Source organism: Sceloporus occidentalis, unplaced genomic scaffold (genome assembly GCF_023333645.1).
Source record: "Sceloporus occidentalis isolate IW3139 unplaced genomic scaffold, rSceOcc1.0.p SCAF_3, whole genome shotgun sequence".
In the NCBI taxonomy this organism is placed as follows: domain Eukaryota; kingdom Metazoa; phylum Chordata; class Lepidosauria; order Squamata; family Phrynosomatidae; genus Sceloporus; species Sceloporus occidentalis.
Genome location: NW_028316983.1, coordinates 162,679,948 through 162,707,764, shown reverse-complemented (window position 1 = coordinate 162,707,764; position 27,817 = coordinate 162,679,948). Strand labels below are relative to the sequence as shown.

The window sequence follows — 27,817 nt, the reverse complement described above, 5'->3', positions numbered from 1 at the left end:
CAGCCTAAGGAAAAAAATATGAATATGGGAATGTTAAGATGAATGTGGATGTTATGTTGTCTCAAAATAGTGATGTTGTGATATGGAATGGAATTGAAAAAGATCTGGCCTGGGCCAGACTAAGGCCAGAAACACATGGGCCAAATAAAGTGGCTTCCAGCTGCTGCAAGGGTGTGACATTCAAACAATTCATGCCCCCAAAGCATCCAAAAGCTGCTTTGATGCCACAATCCAGTCCTTTGGACCAGATCAAAAAGGAGCCATAGGCCTGTTACAGACTGCCAAAATAAAGCTGCTTCGGGTCTCTTTGGAGGTATGCTGTTTAAATGATGCATGCATCCTAAGAATCCGGAAGCTGCACCAAAAGCTGCACTCCGGTGCTTAGGAATGGAGTGTGGCTTTGGTGTGACCTCCGGACTCTTAGGACCCATGCATCATTTAAATAGCATACCTCCAAAGAGTCCTGAAGCAGGTTTATTTTGGTAGTCTGTAACAGGCCGCTGTAACCTGGCTGCTGGCAGTAGCCAGCTTGGGACTGCATTGGCAGCCCACTTTGTAAGCCGGCCATATGGTCGCCGAGGTACCAATACAGTCATGGCCAGAGCTGCCAGAGGCCATTCCTTGCTGCCCATCTGCTTTGCCCCAATATTTGTTGCTGATGGGGAGAGATTTTGGGAGAGAAAAGAATGTTGGACATACCATGAGGTCTCTACTTTGGACGATCTGTTTTAAGAACGGCTGCACCATTTAGGCAATGGTAAGGGGAAGTGCCAAGGTCTGTTAGGCATGGAGAAGAAAAACCAATAGCTAAATAAAAAATGAAGATTAAACTAAACTGTAAGAGTTAAAATGGGTTATGAATTTTGGTTATCTGGTGGATTAATGGGAAAAAATATTTTAAAGGGATTGAGATTTGGATCATATTAGGGATTATAAAGACAATTATAAAATGAACTTTCACAAAGTTTTTTTTAAAAATGTTCTAATAAAATATGTATGGAAAATGAAAATATATGTGGTTAAAGAATTGAACTTTAGATTGTTACAATTAAAATGAGGTATTATTGCTATAGGATGTTCAAAAATTATTTAGAACATATAAAGGGACTGTAGATGTTTATAGGAAATGATTGTGCAGATATTTCATTAGACGTGTTATATACAGTGGACCCTTGTTATACGGTGGAGTTTGGTTCCAGGATCCCCCATGGATAACAAAATCTGTGGATGCTCAAGTCTCATTAAATATAATGGCATAGCAATTATAAGGAAATCCCTTATTTAAAAAATGGAAAATCAAGGTTTGATATTTGAAATTTATACTTTTTTTTTAACATTTTCAAACCGTGGATGCTTGCATCGATGTATTAAAAAATCCATGTATAAGAAGGGCCGACTATATAAGGATTAAAACACATAGACTAACTGAAAAGAGCTTTGGAAGATTTTAGTACTAAGATGAGGAAAGGGACACTGGAGAAAAAGAGAACTGAAACTCCTGTTTGTGGGGAGAGGTTGGTGATTTGTGAATTTGATAATTAATGAGAATAAGTTATTGGAAGAAGTGCATAGTTTTAGGTACAGAAGCTACGCATAATTGTATGAATCCATAACTTCCATAAGGATCAGAAAGACATATTTATTCCCCTTTTTATTTTTTTCCTATCTCTCACTTTTTCTTTCTGTTTTGTATTTCTTTTCTTTTTCTTTTAAATGTCTGTATGTTTTCCTGTGTGTTTAAAATTCATAGTAATTTTGGGGGGAAAGAAATAAAGAATTTGCAACACATTTAGTAGTTGCTGAAGTTGGCATTGATTGCTGCTGTGCAAAAGTGAATTAATGCATTGCAGTAGTTTATGTCTGAATACTAAAATTAGGATAGTACAAGCCATCATATTTCCCATCTCTGTGTATTGGTGTGAAAGCTGGACAGTGAAGAAGGCTGATGGGACAAAAATAAATTCATCTGAGATTTGGTGCTGGAGAAGAGCGTCTGCAGATACCATGAAATGCTATAAAAAGACAAATAAATGGGTCCAGCAGGAAATCAACGCTGAACTCTCCTTAGAAACCAGGATGACAAAACTGAAAGTGTTGTATTTTGGGCATATCATGAGAAGACACGACACACTAGAAAATGTGATGTTGCTTGTGGAGAGCAGTAGGAAGAGAGGAAGACCACACTCTAGATGAATAGACTCAGGGAAGACACAACCATGAGCCTGCAGGACCTGAGTAGGCCAGCTGAAGATAGGGTAACTTGGAGGTTTTTCATCCATGGGTTGAAGTAAACTTAAAGGCAGCTAACTATGACAACAAAGTAGTGTATGTTAGCCCTCTTTCTTAATGAAATGGCTCCTGGTGGTCATATTTAATGCAGTTCTGTATAGTTAAATGCAGGATGTTTATTTCCTGTTAGATGTTACATACTGTATCCTGCAGCCCCTTTCTCACTTTGCCACTATCCTTGTGACATCATACTTTGTTGCTAGGGCACAAATGGTGAAAAGTACATTTTGAATTTTTTTTTGATGACACAGCAAGGAAACATGGAGCAAATGGACAAGAATAAAGGGATTACAAAGGTACTAAGGGAATGAGAAACATGGATTAAGAAAAACAAAATAGTTAATAGAGCTGTCACTTTCAGCTACAGTATTCATGTGGATGTATTTTCAAGGAGCACAGCATAGATCAGGGGTAGGCAACCTTTTTGAGCCGGGGGCCAGGTTGCTGTCCCTCAGACAACTGGGGGGCCGAAGCCGGGGGGGTGGAGCTTCACCCTCTGGGGGTGGAGCTGCATGCTGGGGGTGGGGCTTCCACCCTCCAGGGGTGGAGCTGCATGCTGGGGGTGGGGCTTCCACCCTCCAGGGGCGGAGCCACATGCCAGGGGTGGGGCTTCCACCCTATGGGCCAGAGCTTCCACCAAAGCATCATCATCATTATCACCACCTCCACTACTATCATTGTTACAGCAGACCTTTCAGCAATAAATGCACCAAAAATACACAGAAATGCACTTTGGAAAGTCACAGTCCTCCTCCTCTTTCTCCTCCTCCTGCTCTTTCTCATTGAGAAGGGATTTTGCAGAAAGAACACCCAGGGCAAGTAGTAGTACTAATAATAATAATAATACTAATAAACTTACAAACAAGGAAGTTACTACAATGCAACTGAAAATAAACTGCAGCAAGCATGCACACAGTTTCAACCCCGAAAATCCCCAGGGTGCTGAGAGGGAAGTTTGCAGAAAGAACACCCAGCTAACCCCCTCCCCCAATGAACCGCCCTCTGGCCTTGCTGTGGCTGCAGCTGCCGCTCTGGCTCCCTTTCTCCCTGGCTCTGCACTCCTTCTGCTTCCTCCTCCTCCTTTCCCTGCTCTTAGGGAGGAGGAGGAGGAGGAGGGCAGAGAGCGAGGTGGAGCCTGCTGCTGGCCTACTGCAGCTCCTGGAGCCCTGTTGGAGTGCTCCAGGGGCTGCACCAGGCCTCCTACATGGGCGCCGCCATTTTGTTTTTCAAAATGGCGGCCGAAATATCGCGTGACCTTTGACATCCTGAGGTCACGCGAGACTTCGGCCGCCATTTTGAAAAACAAAATGGCGCCCGGAGCGGCGAAAAACAGGAAATCGGCGGCAGTCGGCGGCAGGACTGCTCGGGGGCCGCTGGGAAGGCCTTGGCGGGCCGGATGCGGGCCGCAGGTTGCCTACCCCTGGCATAGATTTTTGGAAAGATGGCACTAAATGATTGACCGCTCTATGGTTATACGGCTGTGTATCTTTGTATTCAGTCCATTTCCACATTTGGTTCCCTTTTCATGCGGTGGTAAATGGACTGCTGTGGAAACATTGGCTTGATCTAGCAAAGGCTGCAGTGAAAGAAAACAGCTTTCCTTATGTTTTAAAGGGATGTCATTAGGTGGTTGGTAGGGGAATATCCACATGCAGTTTAGGGAGATGTGCATGGCACTAATCTTCCTGTGGGCAGACACACTGCTGTAGTGCTAGATAGTAACAGTGAAGGAAGCAGGGATTTTGCATCATTTCTGAACTCTACTCAGCAATGTACATTGACTCCAGCCTTTTTTTCTTTTGGTAGGGCAAGGTCCTTTCGCTTTCTGAAAAAGACTTTGATGAAGAAGTTGCTAAAGGAATCACCTTCATCAAGTTCTATGCTCCATGGTAAGCTTTCAGAGAAGGTATTTGGGTTTGTAATTTTTTACTTTTTTCTTTCCTCTTGGAGAAGGTCTTGTTCTACACAGCTTGCAGGATAATTGTAAATGAGATGTGTATTTGGTTCCATTTATCTAGAGTTTAAAATTACACTTGTCCCTCCATGTTCGCTGGGGTTAGGGGCACAAGACACCTGTGAATATGGAAAAACCGCTAATAACAAAAACACCATGTTTTTACCTGAGAGGACACCTCTCTAGGAATCTCTAGGTCCTCCAGTGCAACTCCAGTGGATACTCAGGGCCCACTGTAATAGATTTTTGGGTTACACCAATGGTATGCTGTCACTTCACTAGCCAAATATTGTCAGCATGTTATGTTTTTCATTAAAATCAGAAAGCATACATTAAATTGCATACAAGGTTTTGTAGTATTGCATCAGCATAGAGCTTGATTCTTACCGTTCTAACTCTGAATTCAGTTGTTTTTAACTATTGTAATTCTTTATAGTTTTTTAAAAACATGGTTGGGGGGTGTAATAGTTGACAACCGAGCCATGTTACTCTGTTACAGCACGTTCCTCTGTGATACCTTAAACATAAGCACATTTATTACGGCATACGCATAATCAAATCTGCACCCTTATTTAATAAGTCAGTTTTTTCAGTATATTTTGATCAAATGCTGTACTCTCACAGTTCCAAGAATTCATGTTTTGCTATGTGACTTCCCTATTTACCAAACACATTTGCTGTGTATCTCTTATATATGTTGCTGCTGCTGTTGTTGTTATGTGCTTTCACATCGTTTTCCAGCCTATGGTGACTATCATGGGGATTTCTTGATAACATTTGTTCATTGGGGTTTGCCTTTGCCTTCCTCTGAGGCTGAGGGAGTCTCACTTGCCCAGGGTCACCCAGTGAGTTTCAGTGGACAAGTGGAGATTTGAACTCTGGTCTCCTGTCATAGATCAATGCTCAAACCACTGCACCATGCTTATATATGACAGAGCTGAATTTTCCCCTCATCGGTGGCCCATTTTGTAGATCACAAAATTGTGGAGTCTTTTTAGCGATGCAATTGTGGGTGTGATTTTTAGGGAAGGCAGAATATCCTAATGAATTCCTTCTCAGTTCTAATTGGTTGGAAATACCATTTTCTTTTTATTATTCCTTTGCTCCTCATCATTTGATTATACTCAGTATCAGTGTAATGACTTTTTCACACCTGCCCAAATATTGCTGCGTTCCTCTATTCTCCATTGTTGACCATTTTTCCTCTCGTGGCTGTTGCCAAGCTTTTGGACTGTTCAAGGCTTATCTCTTGCTCAGACAACAGGCTGCCAGTATTCTGTAAAAAAAAAAGTTCAAGGATGGCATCAAGGGTTGGCATGGGTGAGCACTTACCACAGATTCACAGCCCATCAGGGCCCACTTACAAAGGCCCCTTGTTCTTGCTGTTTGTCTTTACCATTTCAACCTGTTCATGGTTATCATTCTCGTCTATAGAAACGTGGTGGTGATGAGGAGGAGGAGGAGATACCACTCCTTGCTGACTCCCTGTCTCTGCCCCTGTCATGCAAGCAATTGAATTATTAGAAAAAGCAATGATGAGAGAGAAAAGGAACAGCAGGAACGAATGATTTTCACAATGAGAAGGTAGACTGAGATTGAGAAGACCACTGAAGATGTCTTGCCCAAGGATCCTCAACAGCGTAGATCCAGCACTGGTTGGGTTAGATCCAAACATGGGTCAGCCCTTTGAAATTAATGGGACCCATTAGTCATGAGTTAACTGATTTGCTTTTGTTTGTTTTACTTGTAGTACCTGAATGTAGCCTGTTATGTTCAGTGGTCTTCAGTAGTTGCTTTCATCTTGGTATGCTCAAGGCATGCATTCAGAATTACCAGTGCAGTACAAAAGGTCTGATTTTGGTGCTACAACCAAGACAAGTTGATCAAGTGAAAAATATGGATGAGTGAAGCAGCCCAGAAACATGCCAGAGACCACCTCATAACTTCAGGTAGAAAAATGAAATTGAGTCCAGAGGAGGGTGACCAAAATGGTGAAAATTCTGGAAACCATGCCCTGTGAGGAATAGCATAGGAAGCTGAGTGTGTTTAGCCTGGAGAAGAGGTGACAAAGCTTGTTTTTTTTGCTGCTTCAGATACTAGGATATGGAGCATTGGGTTCAAGCGACAGGAAAAGAGATTCCACCTAAACATTAGGAAGAACTGGTCAACAGAGGAACATGCTGCCCTGGAGTGTAATGGAGTCTCTCTTTTTGGAAGTTTTTAAACAGAGCCAGGGTGGCCATCTTTATTATTGAACTGTTATTAAACTGATTCCATCATGCTGTTCAACAGCTTGTATTCCAGATTATCTTGAATTTTCCACCTGCTTGTCTATGCTGTTGTAACATTCCTGCATTGCATTCCTGGACTTTGGAAGGGGTTGCTAACATTAGTTATCCTTATATATTTTTTCTGTAAAACTTGCTGTGGGGTTCTGGAGTCTAATGAAAAAATCATGCTTGCTCACATTCAAATAACATTAGTCTTAACTTAGTTCCAAATGTAAAGTGATATTTTGTGAAGGAAATAAGGTACATGTATGATTCATTAAGCCTTTCTACAAACTTTAGAAGAGAACTGCAGTCTAAATATAGCTTCCATTCTGTTCGGACTTCATTTTGAAAAGGATATGTCATAAGGATGCTAAATACCCAGTTGTGAAGGTTGTGTTAAAGATACACTAAAGGCCGCCCAACCAAACCACTTTTATTTTGGTAACAGTTGTTTCCATGAAAAACTTCAGTTTAGACTAATGTTTACTACACAAATAGCCATAATCCTATTTCTGACTACCTAAATTGTGTACACAATTATAGTTCATTGTATACAAATTGACCTTTTTCTCTTCCATGTCAACCATTTTATGTTTGGCTAAGCAACCACTAGTGTATTGAGGTCTAGTTTTGCCCTTTACTTTGTTTTAAGTAAATATTACCATTAAGCTGAATGACCAGTAGAAGCTTATCTCAGAATCTTCTAATGTTATATCTTGCAATACACGCTGTCTGTATATTTGTGGTAAGACTGTTAGAAAGGTACATCCTTTTGTTTCTGTGGTGGTGATCAGTTTTTTAACACTTACATTATACTGTTCTGAACCAAGAAATTTCATCATAGATGCTGTATGTAACAGCCGTGGTGCAAGCCATTGGGAATTAAGATGCTGTAAAATCCCATTAATCTAATAAAAGGGATTGGATACAGGAAGAATTCCAATTGAAAGTTGTCAGTTTGTTGCTATCTACTTCAGAATATATCTCAGTAGAGATTCCCCCATGGGGGATCTGTTCCGGGACAAACACCCCCACCGCAGATACCAAAACTCATGGATGCTCAGGTCTGCATTGTCCTCAATGGTGGTGTGGCCACATGGTCGCACCACCATTGGGAGCAGTGGGACTTACCCTTCCTCTCACCTCTCACTGGCGGCAGGCATCTGCCTCCTCTTCTGCCGCTACTTCCTCCTCCTCTTCCTTCCACCTCTTCTGTCACTGCCTCTTCTTCCTCCTCTTCCTCCTGCCCCTTCTTCCTCCTTCTCTTCCTCCTATCTCTTCTGCCTCCTCTGTCTTCTCTTCCTCCCGCCTCCTCTGCTGCCACTGCTTCCTCCTCCCCCTCTTCCTCCCTCTTCTTCCTCTTCCTCCGCCTCCACCTCACCATGTGTTTGCCGACTGCGGATGCTTGAATCCGCAGATGGGAAGTCTGCAGATAAGGAGGGTAGACTGTGTGTTTAATGTTCTGCATGTTTATTTCAGGGCAACCTATCATGGACATGGAGATGGACACGGTCCAGCCAGAATATGATATTTAGCTTCTTTCTAGATGAACTCTCTTAATTTGATGCTCTGCTATAAATATTATGGTGTGATATGGGCTAGCAATTCTGTTTTGTATATTTTTAAATTTTCCCTTATTTAAAGCCAAAACAGAAATAAAATCTCGATGTTATTTCAGGTGTGGTCACTGCAAAAACCTGGCTCCTACATGGGAAAACCTGTCAAAAAAGAAGTTTCCAGTACCCATGGATGTCAAGATAGCAGAAGTAGACTGCACTGCTGAACGCAATGTCTGCAATAGATTCTCTGTAAGTACAGATTGTAGACTACTTTTCACATTGTTTGTAGTATGTGATGAATTTTCTAGCATGTGGCTGTTAGTTTACATATTTAATTTAATTTCTGGCAGGATTATGTTTTAAAAAGCATTATTATGTAGGCTGGCATCCTGTCAATAAGTAACAATGTTATAAGTTTGCCTTATGACATTACAGCACACTCCTTCAGTCATTCCACAAGTCATTTGGAATTCTCTTCCAACCATGCAATAACCAAGAGCCCCCTCCCAAAAAAAACCCTTTTTGTAAGCCATATACCCACCTACCCCTACCAACATGGCCATTTCTGGGTTGTCAGAAAGCAAAAGGACCAGCAGTGATGCATTCACTCCCAGGAATCCTGCTGGTGCATGCAGGAGTGCATCCAGTTATGGCAAAATAGCTGGATGTGTTGCCGCTGATCACCTTGCTCTCTGACAACCCAGGAAGGACCACTGTACAGCTTACAAAGTGGGTTGGGAAGGTAGAATCATAGAATCGTAGAGTTGGAAGAGACTGCAAGGGCCATCCAGTCCAACCCCCTGCCATGCAGGAAATCACAATCAAAGCATCCCTGACAGATGGCCATCCAGCCTCTGCTTAAAGACCTCCAAGGAAGGAAACTCCACTACACTCCGAGGGAGTTTGTTCCACTGTCGAACAGCCCTTACTGTCAGGAAGTTCCTCCTAATGTTGAGGTGGAATCTCTTTTCCTGTTGTTTGCATCCATTGTTCCGCGTTCTAGTTTCTGGAGCAGCAGAAAACAAGGTTGTTCCCTCCTCAGTATGACATCCCTTCAAGTATTTAAACAGGGCGATCATATCACCTCTTAACCTTCTCTTCTCCAGGCTAAACATCCCCAGCTCCCTAAGTCATTCCTCGTAGGGCATGGTTTCCCGACCCTTCACCATTTCAGTCACCATCCTTTGGACACGCTCCAGTTTCTCAATGTCCTTTTTAAATTGTGGTGCCCAGAACTGGACACAGTATTCCAGGTGGGGCCTGACCAAAGCAGAATAGAGTGGCACTATTACTTCACTTGATCTAGACACTATACTTCTGTTGATGCAGCTAAAATCGCATTGGCCTTGTTAGCTGCCGCATCGCACTGTTGACTTATGTTCAACTTATGGTCTACTTGGACTCCTAGATCCCTTTCACATGTAGTCTTGTTCAGCCAGGTGTCCCCCATCCTATATCTGTGCATTTCATTTTTCCGCCCTAAGTGCAGTACCTTACATGAAGCATGTTCATCTCCCAGTGCAGAATTTCATCCATAGTCTCTGCTTCACAGGAGATGGTTAACAGCAGCATACCATGGTTATGAGCATAAAAGTCATAGGCTGGGATTTAAACAGCCGCCACACATATTCACTTATACAAGGCTCTTCCTATTCTTCCAACCCTAAGTAGACACGGCTGCTTCTGTTCAGAGGCAGTTCTAAAACTACTGATTTTAAGGTATGAGATTTAAGCAGAGAACTGCTTAAAAATGCAGGAAAGTGGCTCAGAGGTCTACTTTTGCCTGAAAAGTTACTCCTGATTATGCTCCAACCTGGCCTTGACTGCTTTTCCTGGTAACTACAAATACAGGATTCCTCCATATGGATCAAGGTGATTGTGGCAAAGCTATGCCCCCACCCCACCCTGATATTCAGGTCTTCCTGTTGAAAGCTGAGTTTCATTTGTTACAACTGAGACTACACTGCTATAGGCATGAATAGGATTGTGCTGTTAAAATACTAATGCCGAGTGTACAGTGGACTCTCCACATTTGCTGAGGTTAGGGGCACAGGACCCCTGGAAAAGTGGAAAAACCATAAATTAAAAAAAAAAAAAGATTTTTTTTTTACCTGAGAGATCACCTCTCTTGGAATTTCTAGATCCTCCAGGGCAACTCTGTGTTCAATATCTGGTGGACGTTTACCATAGAATTGCATTGGAGGACCTACAGATCCCTAGAGAAGTGTTCTCTCTAGAAATCTTCTCCAGCACAACTTTTGGCCATAGAGATGCACTGGAGGACCTAGAGATTCCTAGGCAGAACATATTAATCAAATCTGAATAATCAAATCAGCAAAAGGTCAAAGCCACAAATGTGGAGAGCCAACTGTAGTGTGTTTTTTTTTGTTGGTGAACACATACTGGGAATAAACATTACTTTAAGAAGTGTGATTGTACTCTCTTAACATGCTTTGTCTCTCTTTTTTTGAAGGTGCGTGGCTACCCGACCCTGATGCTTTTCCGTGGTGGGGAGAAGGTCAGCGAACACACTGGAGCCAGAGATCTTGAAACATTGCATAACTTTGTTCTGCGACAAGCAAGAGATGAACTGTAAAAAACACCCTGTTTGGTTGCAGCTTCTGTAGCTGTGTATGTCCAGTAAACAAGGGAGTTGACTCATGATAATGTTACTGGATTTCCAATAATGGTAATTTAGGAAATTGAATGTACTAAAGTACATTATCTTGTGTGTGTGCATTTGTATTTCCTAAAATCCTGTTGTACTAAGGGAAGTATAGAAATAGCAGTCACTTTCAAACTGGGAATATTTTCAATATTCATTGCATTAACAAACTTCTACAATGATGAAAAAGTAAGTGGTCTTTGGAGTACCAAAATTAGCAAAGAGAAGTTAAAATTAAGAGGCATGAATCATGATAGATTATTTTCAGTGCTAGTTACGCAAGTTGCAAACATGCAGCATGCATACACTTTGCAGAAATGTGCATTATAACCTCAGTTTGGTTGCACTGATGAATCACTACCTTTGAAAGAGTTCTCATTTTAAAAGAATCTGTTAAAAGGAAGTTCAAAAGGAAAGCACACGCACACACACAAAGTCTAGGAAGGTACTTCTGACCACTATTGGCTACTTGCTTCCTGTTCTTGTTTTTCCATATCCTGAGGGATACACAATGAAAAGAAATGGTACTGTAATATGTGCCTACTTAATATTGAACCATGGTGTCGGTCAAATAGTTGCTAGCACCGCAAAAAAATACAGCAATCTTGTCCAGTCATTTGGCTCACTTTTTGCAGACTCCATGTTAATTACAGTGATCAGACAGTGCTTTAAAATCTGACTTTAAAAAACGACACAAAGCAAAAACTCCTGTTAGTTCCCTACTCAGCATAGCAACCAGGATCTGTTTGGTTAAGAATTATGTCAGGATCTGTTGCTTATCATTAAAAAAAACATTCAAGGAAAAAAAAGTAGACCTTGGGAATAGTTTCCCTCTTACAGATTTCTTTCCAAGTGATATAAACAAGGGAAGTAAACTTACCTACAAAATCTTTCTAGGCAGTCTTTAATTTTGAACAGATCCTCTGCCCCCCGTCCCCATTGTCAGTTTAGATACCACAGAGAGAGAATCAAAGCCAAAGAACTTATAGTGCAGGTATTGATAGAATGTTAAATGAGAATAGATGCTAAAATTATACTAGTTTATATAGAAACATTTATTGCCATTTATTTGGGGAGAAGTTGCAGACTGTGTATACACAGGTACTTACCTGTAGAAGAATGCTATTGCTCAACCTTCTTCAACCTGACACACACACACACACACGCACGCATTCCATAGATTGGATTCTTTATAACTGGTGAGGGCATCACATCTTCAGAGCAACAGGTTAGGGAAAGCTGCATATTGCCATTTGTCTCAAATGGAGGAGTTCAGCTAATATTAGCCATGTCTGCATTTTTACCTTTGTACTGTAGTTTTATCCTTTCTATTGGATGCCATGGATTTGTTCCAGGACAAATTTGGGGGGAGAGGGAGAGTGAAAGATGGAATGTCTACCAAAGGGCTAATCACATATGGCAGATCTATTGCATCAACACACATGTTTCTGCCTTAAAGGGATCCTTTATTCATGATGGCTTTTTAAAAACCTAACAAAGCACAATCTCATGAGCAGGCTGAGCTGTAACTCATGAGTTTCCTGTACAAAATCAAGTGGTACAATTGTTTACACAAGCAATTTCTGAATAAAATTATCTTTTTTTAACAAAAACTCTTGGTCTTGTTACATAGTACATAAAAAATTAATATATCTGACAGTTGCAATAAATTATAATTTTAATTTATTTACAAAAGCCCTTTTAAAATGCAAAGTAGTCAAGGGGAAGTGCACTTTTCTGAAGTCTCAAGAAAACTTTTTGTGTGTGTATGGACCCAGATCTTGGAAGTTTGCATCATACACAGTTTAAATTCATTTTTCTGAGAGAGGTAAGATTCTCTATAAAGTATGGACAAGTGCAAGGGGAAGCTTGTGTGTATTTCCGATCCCCATCAAATTAGTGTTTGTGAATGTTTAATTGGACCAGCAGGGCTGAGTACTCACTGAGCTCACCAACAAATTCAAAGTTGTTCCTGCTGCTCTGTCACCCCATCTCCTCCCCTCCGGTCCTTTTCATCTTGTTTTATTGTTCAGAAGTACAGCAGAATAACTTGATCTTCTGAAGTCAAGCTTTTAACACTAAGGCTGCTCCATTTTGTTTCCTGTTTTAAGAGGTCACATGCATTTCATTAAAGGAGCATCCGCATATTTTTAGTATCCTCAGTTTTTAAACTGGTATCTTGAGTATGTCCATTAGATAGTCTACACTTTACAGTGGTTTAGTCCAACATACCTTTTTCTGTTCATTTGAGGGGCCAGAAAGTGTGTGTGTGTGTGTGTGCACGCGCTGGCACACATGAGCACTTAATAGTGATGGTGGTAGCACTTTTAAAAGTTGGATCAGAACAAACAAGGTGCAGCTGTGGAATGTAAGGATAATAATTGCCTTTAAAACAACTGCCCGTCAGTCTGGTGGCCAATTTTATCATCTAGAACACCAGATGATCTGTCACTGTTACCATACCTACTGTTGTGATACTCGGGCTGTCAGGCTACCTAAGAGTTAATGTTTGTTGCCGAAGGGCTGGGGACAAGGCTTGATTTTAGCACAACAAATGTGTCACTTGCTTTCAAGGAGGAAACTTAAATGCAGCAGTTTGCTTAGTGTGAGGCACTGCCTTTGCCTTTGTGATCAAGACTGTGACATACAGCTTGGATGCCTTTAAAGCTAAGTAAGGATTGCTAAGTTTAGCTGTATGTGGATGGAGCCTTGCCTTGAACTGCATGTGGATAGAGCCTTGAGTTGTATGTGGCTAGACTTGCCTTGAGTGGTATGTGGATGGAGCCTTGCCTTGAACCCTGCATTTCCCTTGTCAGCACAAAGTCCTCTTTCTTGTGGCATCAACCAAGGTTTGATGATAGCAGATCAAACAGTAGACTGACTTTGGTTTGCTGCATTAACAGGCTCCACACTTCACGGGTTCCTCTACCACATGTAGAATTTGTAAGACCAAAAGGCCACCATTGTGCAAACACTTTAGAAGTTAAGTACTGTTGGGAATTCCTTGCTTTTCTTTCTCCCTCAAGGCCCAAACATTCTTCTAGAAGTGTTAGATGTTCCATCTGAGGCACAGGATGGAAATGGTTGAGTTTGGCATTCAGGATCTTTCTGTAGAAAACGTCTTGTCAGTGACATCCACAAGCTCTTACCACCATATTCCTGTATTTTTTCAAAATAACGTTGGAATTGTCATCAAAGTAAAGAACTGATATTGCATTAAGTTTTGTAGGGGCACAACATGGCTTAGGAACATTCTCTGGATTCATTAAATGAACCTGTTTAAAGAAAGAGACAGAGTGATTGGTTGACTGACTTCAGACTGTATCATATTGAATTTTGAGTTTCCTTCAAAAACTAAGGCAGTTTCAACAGAGTTCTTTGTCCAGCATCCTGCAGATTATGTAAGTTTGGTGTAGCAGTAGTTATGTCAGCATCTATACTTTTTGGGATGTTGTACAAGGAGATATCCTGTGCCACCACCTTTTCTCCTGATATGAGCAACAGCAGCCAGGTAGGTTACTTTACTATTAGCACAGTCCCCTGTCCACACTGCTAGACTATGGGATGTATCTTGGCACTTGTTTGCAACTGGGGACAAAGGAGCCTTGTGGTGAGAGTGCATATGCAGCCAAAACATGGCTAAGTGCACATCTACAACCAAGCAGCGGCTGGGGTACACAGGAATCCTCCTCCCAAGCTGCTGTTGTGAGCAGCGTCTTGTCCACCCTCAGGTTCACAAGACCCAATGGAAAGGCTGGAAAAATTACCACCTCATATTGCACCAGGCAAAAGCAATGTGGAAGTGCTTCAGTCTCGAAAACCACTTGCTGTTATTTCAGGGATGGAGGAAGGCACAATGACTTGCTTTTGTCAACTGTAATTTGAGCTAAGGGTGATTGTTCTCTTGATACCTCTACAAAAAGACTCAAATCATTTTACAGATAAAGTACACAGGAATTACAAAACCTACTCACCAAAGTTTGCACAATGGCATGATTGGTGGCATTCATATGAGCATTGAGTGGGAAAGAACATTCTCCATCGCAGTAGTTTGCTGCATAGCCCTTGGGAGCAATTATCCAGTCCTTAACAAAAACAAAGTAATTGGTATTATATCTGTTGTAGTGCAGGTTATGTAGTTCAGTGTTGAAAGTGTATCTCAGAACTCTTCAAACTACAGACTATATTATGCAAAGAAAGGTCCTGTAGTATGATTTTGCTGACACTGAAATATCATTATAAGCACATGCAAGGTGGGTAGAACAGTTCTTATAAAACAATACAGCCACTTAAACTAGCGGGGGGGGGGGGGGAATAGTGATTTTCATGGCTGTAGGTACAGAATATTAACCTAGGACATGCTGCATCTGCACTGCAGAAATAGTGCAGTTTGCCATCGTTTTAACTGCAATGACTCAATCCTATGGAATTCTGGGATTTGTAGTTTTGTGAGGTATTTAGCCATCTCTGGTAGGGATGACTGATGCCAGAACAATTTACAGATCCCAGGATTCCCCAGCACTGGCCCATGGTAGTTAAAGTGATGTCAAGCTGCATTATTTTTGCAGTACAGATTAGACCTAAGGCTTCTTTTCTGTCTCTTCAGAGAATCTTCAGGCTTTCTTTCTTTCCTGTACTTTCCAGTCATCTAATTCTAAAGGTGTAACTAAGCATTCACTTCCATAGGCTGTTTTGTATCACCATGCTTCCTCTCTTACAGCATCTTGGGCACAGAGCTCTTTTGTTTCGTAGGCCTCTTTATCTTCCTTTAAGTAATGATTAAAAACTCATCATCTGTTCATGTTTTCCTCATCATGAAATTCCATTCCTTTCATTCTTTCCTCATTTTAAGGTTAGTTATTGTACAAATTTTACCTTATCTTCTTTGACTTCAACCTTGTCTTATTTTCATACATCTTTTAGTTGAAAATCAATAAATGCCTTAGAGTCATCCATTCTTAGGGCGAGAGCAAGCTTTTGTACCAGGATCCAGAATTCAGTGTGATAAGGAAGCAGTCTATTTCAATCTTCTGAGTACTATTTTAGGAGTACATATATGGAAATAGAAATATTACATACCTGCCATCCTAAATCTTGGAAGCTGACATAAAGTTCATGCTTTCTGCAAGCTGTTTTTAGGTCACTGCTATTGTAATCTGTGAGGAAGTATTTAGGGTAAAAAAGAAACACATTGTTAGAATTTATCACTCCAAAATGTTAATGCCACATTGCGCTCAGACCTAGAACTTGGGAGTACATTATGTAAAAGAGCAAAATTTGATATCAGTACCTGCCAATTTGAGGTCTGAATCTGCCACTAGTCCTAACTAGAGACCAACCCATTAACCAATCAGCTTTAACTACTTGGTGACTTGTCATTCAACAATGAATTAAATGGATCTACTATAGGTGGAACTAACTAACAGGATTCCAGCCTATTATGTGTTTGGTCCTGAATTACTTTTTAATTAAGTCTCAATGCCAGTTAATGGACAAGCTTATATTTGCATGCAAATAAAACATTTCAAGTTACTCAGAGACAAACATTGGTAACCATTACCACCTACCTCAACCTGGCCCAAGATATCCAATTGAGTGTGATTGCCACCACACACACAAACAAGCAGAAGATATCCTTCTTCTGAGGCAGAAATTAATACTTGGATATATTGAAATCAAATGAGGCTGATTTCAATAATCCTCATCCTTCCACATGTATATTTTCCAAAACGTCTGTTCACCAAAAAGTAAAGATATACCAATGCACACTATTTACTGAAGATAACTTTCTAAAGTGACCATGCACCAGGATATACAAATTCATCTGAGGAACCCTACATAACATGGAAATAGTACTTGAGTTTGTCCTGAATGTAGCTGATGTAAACTATGCAATTAATAACAGCCCGCTCAACATAAAAGGAGTTTGACTTAAGAAAACTCAAATGCACCAGAGAGAGAAGAAACAAGGCAAGTAAAGTCTTAAGTATAAGTTCCTGAATGAATCAAAATCCTTTGGTAAGACACACAGCATATAAGAGTTACTGAGGACTGACAAATGGGAATGAGGCCTTAATACCCTCAACATCCCAACATTTCTGCATGTCCTAAGAGATTATCAGTTTTACAGACATCGTTTTTTTATTCTTTTTTCCCCCACTGTTCCCTTTTAGATAAATAATCTTTTGGTATCTTCCTTTATCTGTCTGTGTGTGTGTGTGTGTGTGTGTGTGTGTGTGTGTGTGTTTGTGTGTGTGCCTACTAGCTAGCTCTTTGGGATGGCTCTAGTCTAAAATGTCTTAATTTCCAAGTGCAGCGAACTTGGCCTATTGAAGAGATGGATGCCAGTAAAGTCCTCTGTGTGTGTGTGTGTCCCTTCAAGTCACCTATCAGTTTATGGTGACGCCATGAATTTTATGAGGATTTCTTAGGCAAGCAAGATGTGGTTTTACTAGTTTCTTTCTCTAAAATGTGGCTTACCACACCTGCTATTGGTTGGTGGTCTTCTATCCAAGTACTAACTAAAGGTGAGCATGATTAACTTCCAAAATCAGATATGATTTTATGCCTATAGGGTATTTTTTGTTGTTGCCTATCTTCAAGTCATTTCTAACTAATGGCAACCCTAAGACAAATCTATCACAGGGTTTTCTGGGTCTGAAAGTATGTGATTCAGCCAAGGTCATCCAGTGCGTTCCCATGGTTGAGCCAGAAATCAAACCCCGATCTCCAGAGTCCAAGCCCTATGCTTAAACCACTATACCACACAGAGAGGAAGGAACTGGCAAAACGACATCTTGCTTTCCTAAGAAATCCCCATGAAATTCATGGGATCACTATAAGTCATGACCTATATAGCTCTATACAGCTTAGGGCTGGTCTATTTGAGAGACTTTATCTTCCCATATGAACCTGATTAAGCCCTAAGTTCTTCAGGAGAAGGCTTTCTCTCGGTACAGCCACCATCCCAGGCTCACTTGGTGAGGACATGGGAGAGAGTCTTCTCGGTGGCTGCTCCCACTCTCTGGAACTCCCTTCGATGAGAGGCTGGGATGGCCCCCTCCCTGCTTGCCTTTTGCCGGCAAATAAAAACATTTTTATACAGGCAGGCATTTTAAAATCATGACAGAGTGGCTTTTATATGGGGTATGTTTTTAAACTTTTATATATTTTAATCTTAATTTTATATTGTTTTAACTAGGTTATTTTAATTGGTTTAAAAATCTTTTTAAAGTGTTTTTATCTTTTGAGCCACTTTGGGTCTCTTTTTGGGAGAAAGGTGGCATAGAAATGAAATGAAATAAATAAATACACCACACTGGCTCTCATAGCCCATATAAATATATTTATGCCCTGTAAATTGTTTGACTAATTTATCTTATAACAAAACAGTCTTTGTTTCAATAATTCAATATTCATGAAAACCTAATGGTCCTTTTTTGACCACTGGTTTTAAGATTTACATTTAAAATAGCAAGTTAGGCATTGTTTTAAAGGTACTTTTAATCTATGGACTTACAGAACAGTTATGTTCCCCTCTCCTGTTTTCAACTATGTGTAAAAAAAAACTGATGTACAAGTAATGAGAAAAATGACAATGCAAAAGTTGTGACTCTAGATAGGACTTTGAGTCATTAATGCTAGCCTTCACTGCTGTAAAATGTTTGCTTGTCGTTAACTATTTTAGAGATCTCAACACAAGATGTCAGCCAAGTTACACTCCTATAATAAAATGCTAAATTAGTGTACACATTAAGTGAGCATCTTCTATGCCAATGTTTTGCATAGATAGCAAACCAAATTGTACTGGCAGATAATAGACTGAAAAAGTGTAACAACTTTGTGTACATAAAGTTTAATTGAAGCCATTATTTCGTTACTAGAACAAAATAATTTAACTGTCTTAAAGTATGTTCCTACTGTTCTGTGTGATGGGCTGGTAGTCTTAGGGAAATAGAAACCCAGCCATCATAAAACAACACCAAACAGTATCACAAACAAAGCAGGATATTCCTTTTTTTAAGATATTGCTTTTGATGCTTGTGACATTTTAATTTGCTCCCCTTTACAGTGATAAACTGGATCTCAATTACTGTTCTCTCAGCAAAAAAGGTTTTTGCTTGACTATGACCCTTAATTGGGGGAATATTATCCAACAAAGGAGTTCCTAAGCTATTTCTGGCATCCTGTGGATGACACATGCAGGCATAAGGAGGATTTCACCCACATAGGTAACTTTTCAGACCTTGCAGAAGGAGGTAGTCAACTGCTTTTGAGTACTGACAGAGGAAAGGCTGGATCTTGTAATCAGGCACAGAGAGCAGCCTGTACTTCTTACCATAAACATGCTGGTGGAGACTTACACTCCTGCCAGCATAATGTTGGCCTCTGCATATACGTATCCTTCAAAGGTTCACATAGAGGTTTGTTCTCGCCAAGCTGAGAGCTTGAGAAAGTTACTCTTTTGGACAGCAGATCCCAGAATCCCCCAATGGCCATGCTGGCTGGGGGATTTTGGGAGATGTAGAGAGTGACTTCTCCAGGCTCTCCTTAATACACTTATATAAGCAAAGCAGGTTGCCTCATTTGACTCCTGGTCTCTCTCCCTCTCTCTATATATATATGAACACACTCTTGCTAAATGGATAACATTATTAAAACATTATTACTGAAGAGACAGAAATGGTGCAGTTTTTTGTTTAGAGTGAGAAATAATAGAAAAGAATAAAACAAAACAGGAAATTACTGGAAAAGAAGGGGGTGGTCTAAGAAAAGTAACAACATTTTCATACAGCAACTGCTAACGCAACTCAGCAAACACACATGCCAAAGGGAAAGTTTCCGCCAAAATGGGCTAGGTGGACAAAAACCCAATATAGTCTAAAGCAGCTCTTCGTATTACATATGCTCATATTACACAACACGTGTCAGACTGATAGAGAGGATAACATCACAACTAAGATTATTCACTCTAAAATACCTATTAATTTGTGGGGGTAATTCGGACAAAACAAAAACTTCCATTTACATTTATACTTAAGAATGTAAGCTGTTGTTTCTAATTATTAAAGATGCTATCGTAGGCATGCCAGGAAGTAAAGACAGCAGACATTAGTGTCATTACTCTGCACCTTTGGGATTCATGGAGAGAGACAGGCAGAGAGGGAAAGGAGAATGATGGAAAAGCAGCTCTGGTGAGGAAGGAGCTACTGTGTGATATGGAGTGGTTGTGGGCTTCTTCAATCTCCTCCAAAATCCCTCAATGTTTCTCTCATCTCCCCTTTTCCTTGTCACTAGACCCTCTGTCCATTGTCCCTTGCACCATCCATAGCTCTTCTTTTTTGGTCCCCTTTATAGTTTTACCCAGGGAATCTGTAGTGTTGGAGTGGTGACTGAGCAGTTATGAGGGATGTACCTCTAATCCCAGGTTGTGTTGGGGTATTGTTGAAAGAACCAGATCAATTGTTGGTATTTTTAAATATTTCCAAATAATTAATTGAAATTATTTAATTACTGTGAAGGAATACTACTAGTCACAATAATCATAGCTTATATAGTGGGGTATTCAAAGTAAGAGTTGTCACAGTGATAGGTGGTTTGAGGTAGTCTGTAAATATGTCCTCTTTTGTGCTTTTTAAAATATGGTAATGCTAGCCCAGTGATGATGTACTTTTAGGGGCCAAGTGCCCAAACTAAAAGGTCTTCTGGGACTTGTGGAGCAGGACTTCTTCTCCTCACCCTTCCAGGCCTTCAGCTGCCTCTCCAGAGACAGCTGACGGGACCAGGGAGGGGGGGGGAATGAGAGAAGAAGAGGAACAAAAGTATGCCTGTTCCTCTTCCTGGACCCGGAGAGACAACTGGAGGCTGGGGAGGGTCGGGAAGGAAGAAAAAGAGATGTGCACCTCTTCCTTCTCCTCCCCCTGTGCCATCCCTGGCCTTCAGCTGCCTCCAGAGAGGCAACTGGAGGCCAGGGAAGGTCAGGAAGGAGGAGGAACAGGCCCATGCCTCTTCCTCTTCCTCCCCCCGCTACATGCCAGGGGAAATGGCGTTGCGTACCAACTCTGGCACACATGCCATAGGTTCGACATCAAGCCCTAGCCAATGATAAAAGTTTATGGAAGGCACCAGATTCAGGAAGGTGAGCCTAAGTCTCACCAACTAAGAAAAGGTCAGCAAATCCTCTGTAAGACTTTTTAAATTATCACTACTTATTATGGGATGGAAATGGTTATCAGAAGCTAAAAGGAAAGAGTTCCAGCAGTGTAACTCCCCACTCTTGCACAATACATTCTATGTTCCTGCAATCTCTTCTTCTACACAGCTTTTAAAGACATAAAGTCCCTGTCCTTTTGCTTAGGATCATTCAGTGCCATGTGTTAAACTCTCTGTGCATGCTAGCAGAACACTGCTGTAATGTCATACAGGAAACCAGGTTGTACATAAAGATTCTACAACAGGGTTGCACAGTGTTCATATCTGCATGAGGAGTTATGCCTTGATTGTGTCAAATGGCAACATTTACACAAATGAATGTACAACTAAATCCACATGTGGAATGGCAGTGCTTGCACAGTCCACTTCTGCAATCTTGAATTGAGTGTGAATATTCCACATCAGACAAAAATGCCCAGCTGCTTCTGTAAGGGAACGTATGCATACGGAAGACACCAACTGGCTTCTGACCAAGAAGTCCCTTGAGGTGCTACTTTATTTTATTTTAGTAGCAAGGAAGAAAGAAGAAAAACAAAATGTAATCCCAGGATAAATGAGGTAAGATTTAAAAGCAACTCACACACATAGAGTATATTTGGGTGATTAACCCAAAATGGTACAAGTATTTTATTTTCACATGGCACAACAGGCATTTAAGAGATTACCTGTGATACTGGATACCCTGGAAGCATCTTGAGGCTGGGTGGAGCGGTTTCGACTCTGGTCCCTGCGTCTGTTGGAGGCTGACCTAGCAGTTCGAACATGAACCTCACTCACTTTGAAAAAAGCCACCATGAAAGGCTGTTTGTCATAAGGGCCATCTCGACCTATTAGGCCAGCTTCTCTAGGGTTTATACTGAGACCTATAAATTAAAGCAAAAAAAGTGGCTTGTCATATAAAGAGCACAGTGTTTCTGAATAGCTCTTTTGAGCAAAGCAGCCGCTTTCCTACAAGCTAAAGGTCTGCTGCCCCATTTATTTCTTCTCTCCACTTGCCCACTCCCTCCTTTTCTGTCATCAATATCATCAAATATTCTAATGTGCAGGGGAAATTCAAAAACTTTGCTTAATTAAAGCTTCAAAAGGTATGCAAGCATGATTGCTGTAACAAGTGCTTTTATAGGTTAACTGTAGATCAACAGGAAAAAAATTAAACGTACTGTACAGTGGACCCTTGTTATACACTGGGGTTTGGTTCCAAGAGCCCCTGTGGATAACAAAATCTGTGGACGCTCAAGTCCCATTAAATATAATGACATAGCAAATGGTGTCCCTTATATAAAATGGAAAATCAAGGTTTGATATTTGACATTTATATTTTTTGGAACATTTTCAAACCGTGGATGCTTGAATCCATGTAGAAAAAATCTGTGTATAAGAAGGGCCGACTGTATAATGAAAGTCCATATGCATACCATATTTTAAAAATATACAATGCTGTGACCTGTGCAAATATTGTTGTTGTGTGTCTTCAAGTTGTTTCCGACTTACAGTGACCCTATCACAGGGTTTTCTTGTCATGTTGCTTCCTCAGGGGGTTGTCATTGCCATTACAGGCTGATAAAACATACAAAATTTCTTTTGTGAAATCAAGGCTTTCACAGATGGCTTCCACAGTTTTCTGTGGGTTTTTCAGGACATGTGGCCAAGAATTTATTCCTGACATTTCCCCTGCATCTGTGGCTGGCATCTTCAGAGGTTGATTGCATGGGACCCTTGTTTGGGAGGAAGTGGTTTACATGTTAATGGTGGAGTTAGTTTATGTGTTGTATTGTGTTGAGGGGCACAGCCTGGAGATGTGTTGTGGGGGGGATATGCGAGGAGAGGGGTTGTATCTATTTCATTGGTAACCCATTATCTGTGGAGAAACCTTTTGAGCCTGAGTGGTATTCATTTGCCTATGCTGAGTTTTGATTTTGTTTTTTTTCAGGACTGGTAACCAAACTTTGTTTACTTTCAGCATTTCTTTCCCTTCCTGTTCTTTCATCAGTTTCCCTGTTCTGTCACTGACTCCTTTAATGTACCGGGGGGGGGGGGGGGGAACCTTGCACAAGAGTGAGGCCAAACAACCTCCCAAAGGGAAGTTATTTTTACCATATATTAAAGGAGTTATGGGCAGAATAGGGAAACTGATGAGAAAATCTCCAAATGATCTACAGACCAACCAGGAAAATCCAGCAAATACTGCACTCAGTGAAGGACAGGAGAGACCCTCGCATGGACACAGGGGTTTACCACATACCATGCAGCTGTGGACAAGTCTGTATAGAAACTACCAAATGCAGCATTCAAACACAAGTCATGGAACATGAGAGATACTACTGACTGGGCCAGCCAGAAAAATCAGCAGTAGCAGAACACATTATAAACCAACTGAGGCACAGAATGCTATTTGAAAACATCTAAATTCTAGACCATGCCAGCAACTACTGGGTCAGAATGCACATGGAGGCCACTGAAATCCACAAACACCTGGACAACTTCAACAGGAAAGAAAAAATGCAAAATATATCCTCCCTATTATAACATCTTTACTAAGGACTGAAACAACATGCAGGCATCCAACCAACATTTCCATTTCCCGCCTCCTGTTTGGTTTGTAACATCTTGCCTGATGAAGAAGCCCATGGAACTTTGAAAGCTTGCAACAAGTATATTGTGTATTTTGGTTGGCCAATAAAGGGATCACTGGTGGATTTTTGTTTTAAAGTAAACTAGGGTGCGTTACAGACCGCCGGATTGTGGCAGTCTGGCTCCGCCTCCGCTTGCAGCGGCCAAACCGCGCGGCTCCCGGACGCTCCGAGGAAGAAGCGTGGAAATCGCGCTCCTTCCTGGGCCCTGGAAGAGACACCACAAGGCACTAGTCGCGCACTCGCGGTGTCACTTCTGGGGCGCGATGTGCGGACGCACAGCGTCCGCTAGTCAACATGGTGGTGGTCATGTGGAACGGCTGCCGCCATTTGTCACGGACTCTGTCCGTGATAGGGTTAGGGGCATCTTTTCCAAACTGGGACGTCCTCAGGACGTCCCTAATGGCGGTCTGTAACCCGCCCAAGTTTGGCTACCAGTCCTGAAAAACACCAAAATCAAGATTCAACACAAAGAAATGAACACCACCAAGGCTCAATGATTTACCAATTAAATAGGCACAAATCTCTCTTGCATATCCCCACCCCCCAAATAACACACCTTCAGGCTATGCCATTCAATACAGTACAACACACAAACTGAATCCACCATTAACATGTAAACCACTTCCTCCCAAACAAGGGTCCCACAGTTGTGTATGTATGTATATGTATATACACACACACTCCACACACTTCCATGCAATCAACCTCTGAAGATGCCAGCCACAGATGCAGGCCAAATGTCAGAAATAAACTTCAGACAACTTCATATGTTCTGTTCCCATTAGGAGCAAATGCTATCACTTCTAGTTCAATCAAAAGAGTATTCTACTACTCTGTGGCTCAAAAAAACCTATGGCCTGTTGTAAAAGGGTGGGATGTAAGAACTCACAGCAACAAAGAAGAAGTTTGTTTTGTAGGTACTGTACATTAGAAACTGAGATTGGCAGAGATAGAATGCCAACATTTGTGGCATTATTTCAGCACTGGCAGCCTGAGGAGCTGTGTGAGCAGTATGCCTTCCTGACACAGTCAAGTAATACAAAAAGCCAGACAGACTGGGGCATCATGCACACAGGAGAGGCACTTCCATCAGTACTCTGGAAAATGCTTTCACAGCCCCATATGTGTGGATATTTAATAACAATTTTGGGAGGGGAAAAAAAACCACTTGCAGTGAGTGCCTTGACAAAGAAAAAAAAAGGAAACCAATATTAATGGTTCCACAAGACTCTTCTTTTCCCTTTCCTCCCCCCACTCTCCTTTTTAAAATAAATATTCAAGTCAGGCATTTCCAGTATTTTACAGCTTCAAACACAAGACAAGCAGCAGACGGAGCAGCTTTCAATCTCTGTTTGGATCCAGAATCCAAGGAGCATATCCCAGCTGTGCTTTTGGCTACACTAACCAGAGCATCACATCACAGCTGAATGCTATAAACATAGTTTCCAATTAATGACTAGGTCATTGGCCAGATGTTTAAAGTATGTTGGCCTGTTACCTACCGTCCCTGGTCACCACACTCATCTGGAGTCCCAAGTTATGCTGAGGGTTTATCACCCACATGTTACTGGTGGCAGTGATGTCAAACTCTAGCCAGCCTTCTTCTGAGGCCCAAACGACTCTGGTGTCCAGCATAAACAGGTCTGAATCTCTGAAGAAGAAAAACAAAAGCAGTAGCAGCTTAAAAGCCTGAAGAGTATTGCACTATTGTTCTGGTCCAAGTTTCCTGTTTGCTTTCATGGATTCAGTACTTCCAGGAGGCAATGTTAAAAACACTTTTTGTTGCCTGTCACTATCATTTCATCATGACCTTAACTCCTAATTTAACAAGGGTGGAAACCATTACTGCGCTTATATGGTAAGTTTTATTTACATTTCCACAAACATATTTGGTCAGCACAAATGAAACTTCAGATGTTTATCTCAAACATAAGGTCTGAATAGACAGACAGATGGATTAGAGAGAAAGAACATATTCTCTACTGACAAATCTTTAAACGCAGGTACTCATCATAACAATTGCCACAGCCAGACACCCAAACAAAATTGAAAAATACAGACAGATATATTGATCTGAAGCAGCAAACAATTTTTAGCAGTTTTCAGCTCCACCTGGTGCTAGTCTATTGCAATGATAATAACTCTTCAATACCTATTCAAAACCACCCCACCCCAAAAATATATTGCATTACAGTAGGAATATCTAAAAATAAAAATCCTAAAATACCCCAAAGGCACCAAATCCCATCTGATTTTGGAAGATAGGCAGGGTCAGCTCTGGTTAGTACTTGGAGGTAAGACTGTCACAAACGCAGGTGCTGGGGCTACTTTTCAGAGAAGGGAACTAGCAAAATCAGCTCTGAGTATTCTTTTCCTAAGAAAATCCTATGAAATTCATGGGGTTACCATAAGCTGACAGACTACTTGAAGGCACATGCATGCATGCATACACATACACACGTCAGAGGGATATCTCACAATATATTGTTGCTTGGAAAATCCACCCCTAGCTACTAAGAGTACTGCAGGTTAGCTCAGAGGGGACAGGGAGACTTGGGAAGGCATCACATGATATCAACAGCCCTGCTAATAAAAAACATTCAGACATTTCAACCTTGCCAGCACCAGTACAAAATTATATGTGTGTGCGCACACGTGTATGTGGATTTTATATATTATGTGGTAGGAAATGAACGCATGCTGCAAGGACTGCTACAGTGGCTAAATCTACCCTTCATTGTGGTATGTGCCAGATCTGGGGAAAGGCTCAAGTTTTATTTTATTTTCAATGACTTTCCAGACAACACCTTGTTTAACTTTACCCTATGGAAGCTGCTGATCTTCTCCTTCATCTGCACATTCCATTCTAGCTCTTGTTCACATTAGAATACCATTGTTGTTGGTGGTGGTGGTTTTGTTTCCCTTCAAGTTGTTTCCAACCTATGACAACCCTAAAACATTTTTCCCCCTGGGGCTGAGTACGATGCACTCAAAGTCATTGAGTGGATTTGCATGGCCAAGCAGAGTATCAAACCTTAATCTCCAGTGTCACAGTACAACATTCAAACCATTACACCACACTACACTAGAAACTCTCAGATGCCATTTTCATGAAGCTTGATATTTAGTGCTTGGTTTGTCTGCCTTAATATGCATACAACTAAAGTTTGGAAGCACTAATCTAAAACTAGACACGTGACACATGGGGGGGGGGGGGGCCTGTTCCCCCACAACTTTATTTTAAATATAAAAAGACAAAAGAAAACATGGATTATTGAATATAAAATAAAACATATAAGACAAAGTGTTCACATATTTATTTCCACCACATTATTTCTAAAAACATGTAGCATAGTCTATATAAGACTATGTACATCAGGGCTACTCAAAGCGGTGGCCCATTCAGCAGTGTCTAAGTCATGACCTGCCAGAACATGGTGAGTTTCCAGGAAAGAAAGAAACAGTTGTGGACAATGGGCACAAGTATGGTACTTGGCCTATCAGAAGGGGGGAAATGCAGGTCCCACACATTAGATATCCTGAGAAGTACTATAATATATCAACTCAGCACTTTATCACCACATTCTGCCACATGTGTAGGGCAGATCTTGAACTAATCTCAAGGGCTCCAGATAGCTACAAAGGTAGTGTAATACAACTGCTCAGGATTCAATAGAGATTAATCTACTGATAGAACTGTTTCTGTAAGAAGAACCAGGAAAGGGACAATCCCCTTCCCCCTGTGGTCCCTCAAACAGTGGTGGCTGTAGCTTCCCATGTAAGTGGAATGGAGAATCCACTCCAGGTTTTGGCTAACTTTAAAGGAGATGTCCAAGGTGCTGAACCTAGTTAAGAATACAAGTTAGCACTTTGAAGATCTCTTAAAAACATAAAACCCTGGAATGCATTCAACACCCCACTAACATGGGAGCCATCATGTAATATACAGAGTAACACCACTTCAAGTTTTTGGGAGATTCAGAAAAGCTTTATACAGTAAGCAGAGTTGATCAGAGGACATAACTGCTGAAACATTTTTCCAGTTACACAGCAGACATAGGGCCTTATCACATTAGATGAATCCCGGGACTACCCAAAAGTAAAAAGGTGTCATTTATGTCGACTTTCTGTTTGCTTTATTTTCGTGTTATTGCTGTTTGGTGCAAACGTGTCTGAAAAACATCCCACATTTGCAGTTTTTTTCTACTTTTAAAATCCCATTTCTGAGTGGG

General features: G+C 41.1%; 2 protein-coding genes across 2 annotated transcripts in view; one reads left to right on the top strand and one right to left on the bottom strand.

Moving 5' to 3' along the window:
* Positions 1–12,353, top strand: part of TXNDC5 (thioredoxin domain containing 5) — a 34,484-nt gene extending 22,131 nt beyond the window's left edge. The window contains exons 8-10 of the mRNA XM_089516701.1: positions 4,096–4,178; positions 8,195–8,324; positions 10,549–12,353. Coding sequence (XP_089372827.1) covers positions 4,096–4,178; positions 8,195–8,324; positions 10,549–10,671 — 336 coding nt within the window. The 3' untranslated portion in view covers positions 10,672–12,353. The remainder of the gene's footprint in view (positions 1–4,095; positions 4,179–8,194; positions 8,325–10,548) is intronic.
* A 38-nt stretch (positions 12,354–12,391) lies between these two features.
* The window catches only part of BMP6 (bone morphogenetic protein 6), a 115,587-nt gene continuing 100,161 nt past the window's right edge, over positions 12,392–27,817 (bottom strand). Inside the window, exons 3-7 of the mRNA XM_089516700.1 lie at positions 25,088–25,236; positions 21,618–21,815; positions 15,820–15,896; positions 14,715–14,825; positions 12,392–14,015 (exon numbers count right to left, since the gene is read on the bottom strand). Coding sequence (XP_089372826.1) covers positions 13,866–14,015; positions 14,715–14,825; positions 15,820–15,896; positions 21,618–21,815; positions 25,088–25,236 — 685 coding nt within the window. The 3' untranslated portion in view covers positions 12,392–13,865. The remainder of the gene's footprint in view (positions 14,016–14,714; positions 14,826–15,819; positions 15,897–21,617; positions 21,816–25,087; positions 25,237–27,817) is intronic.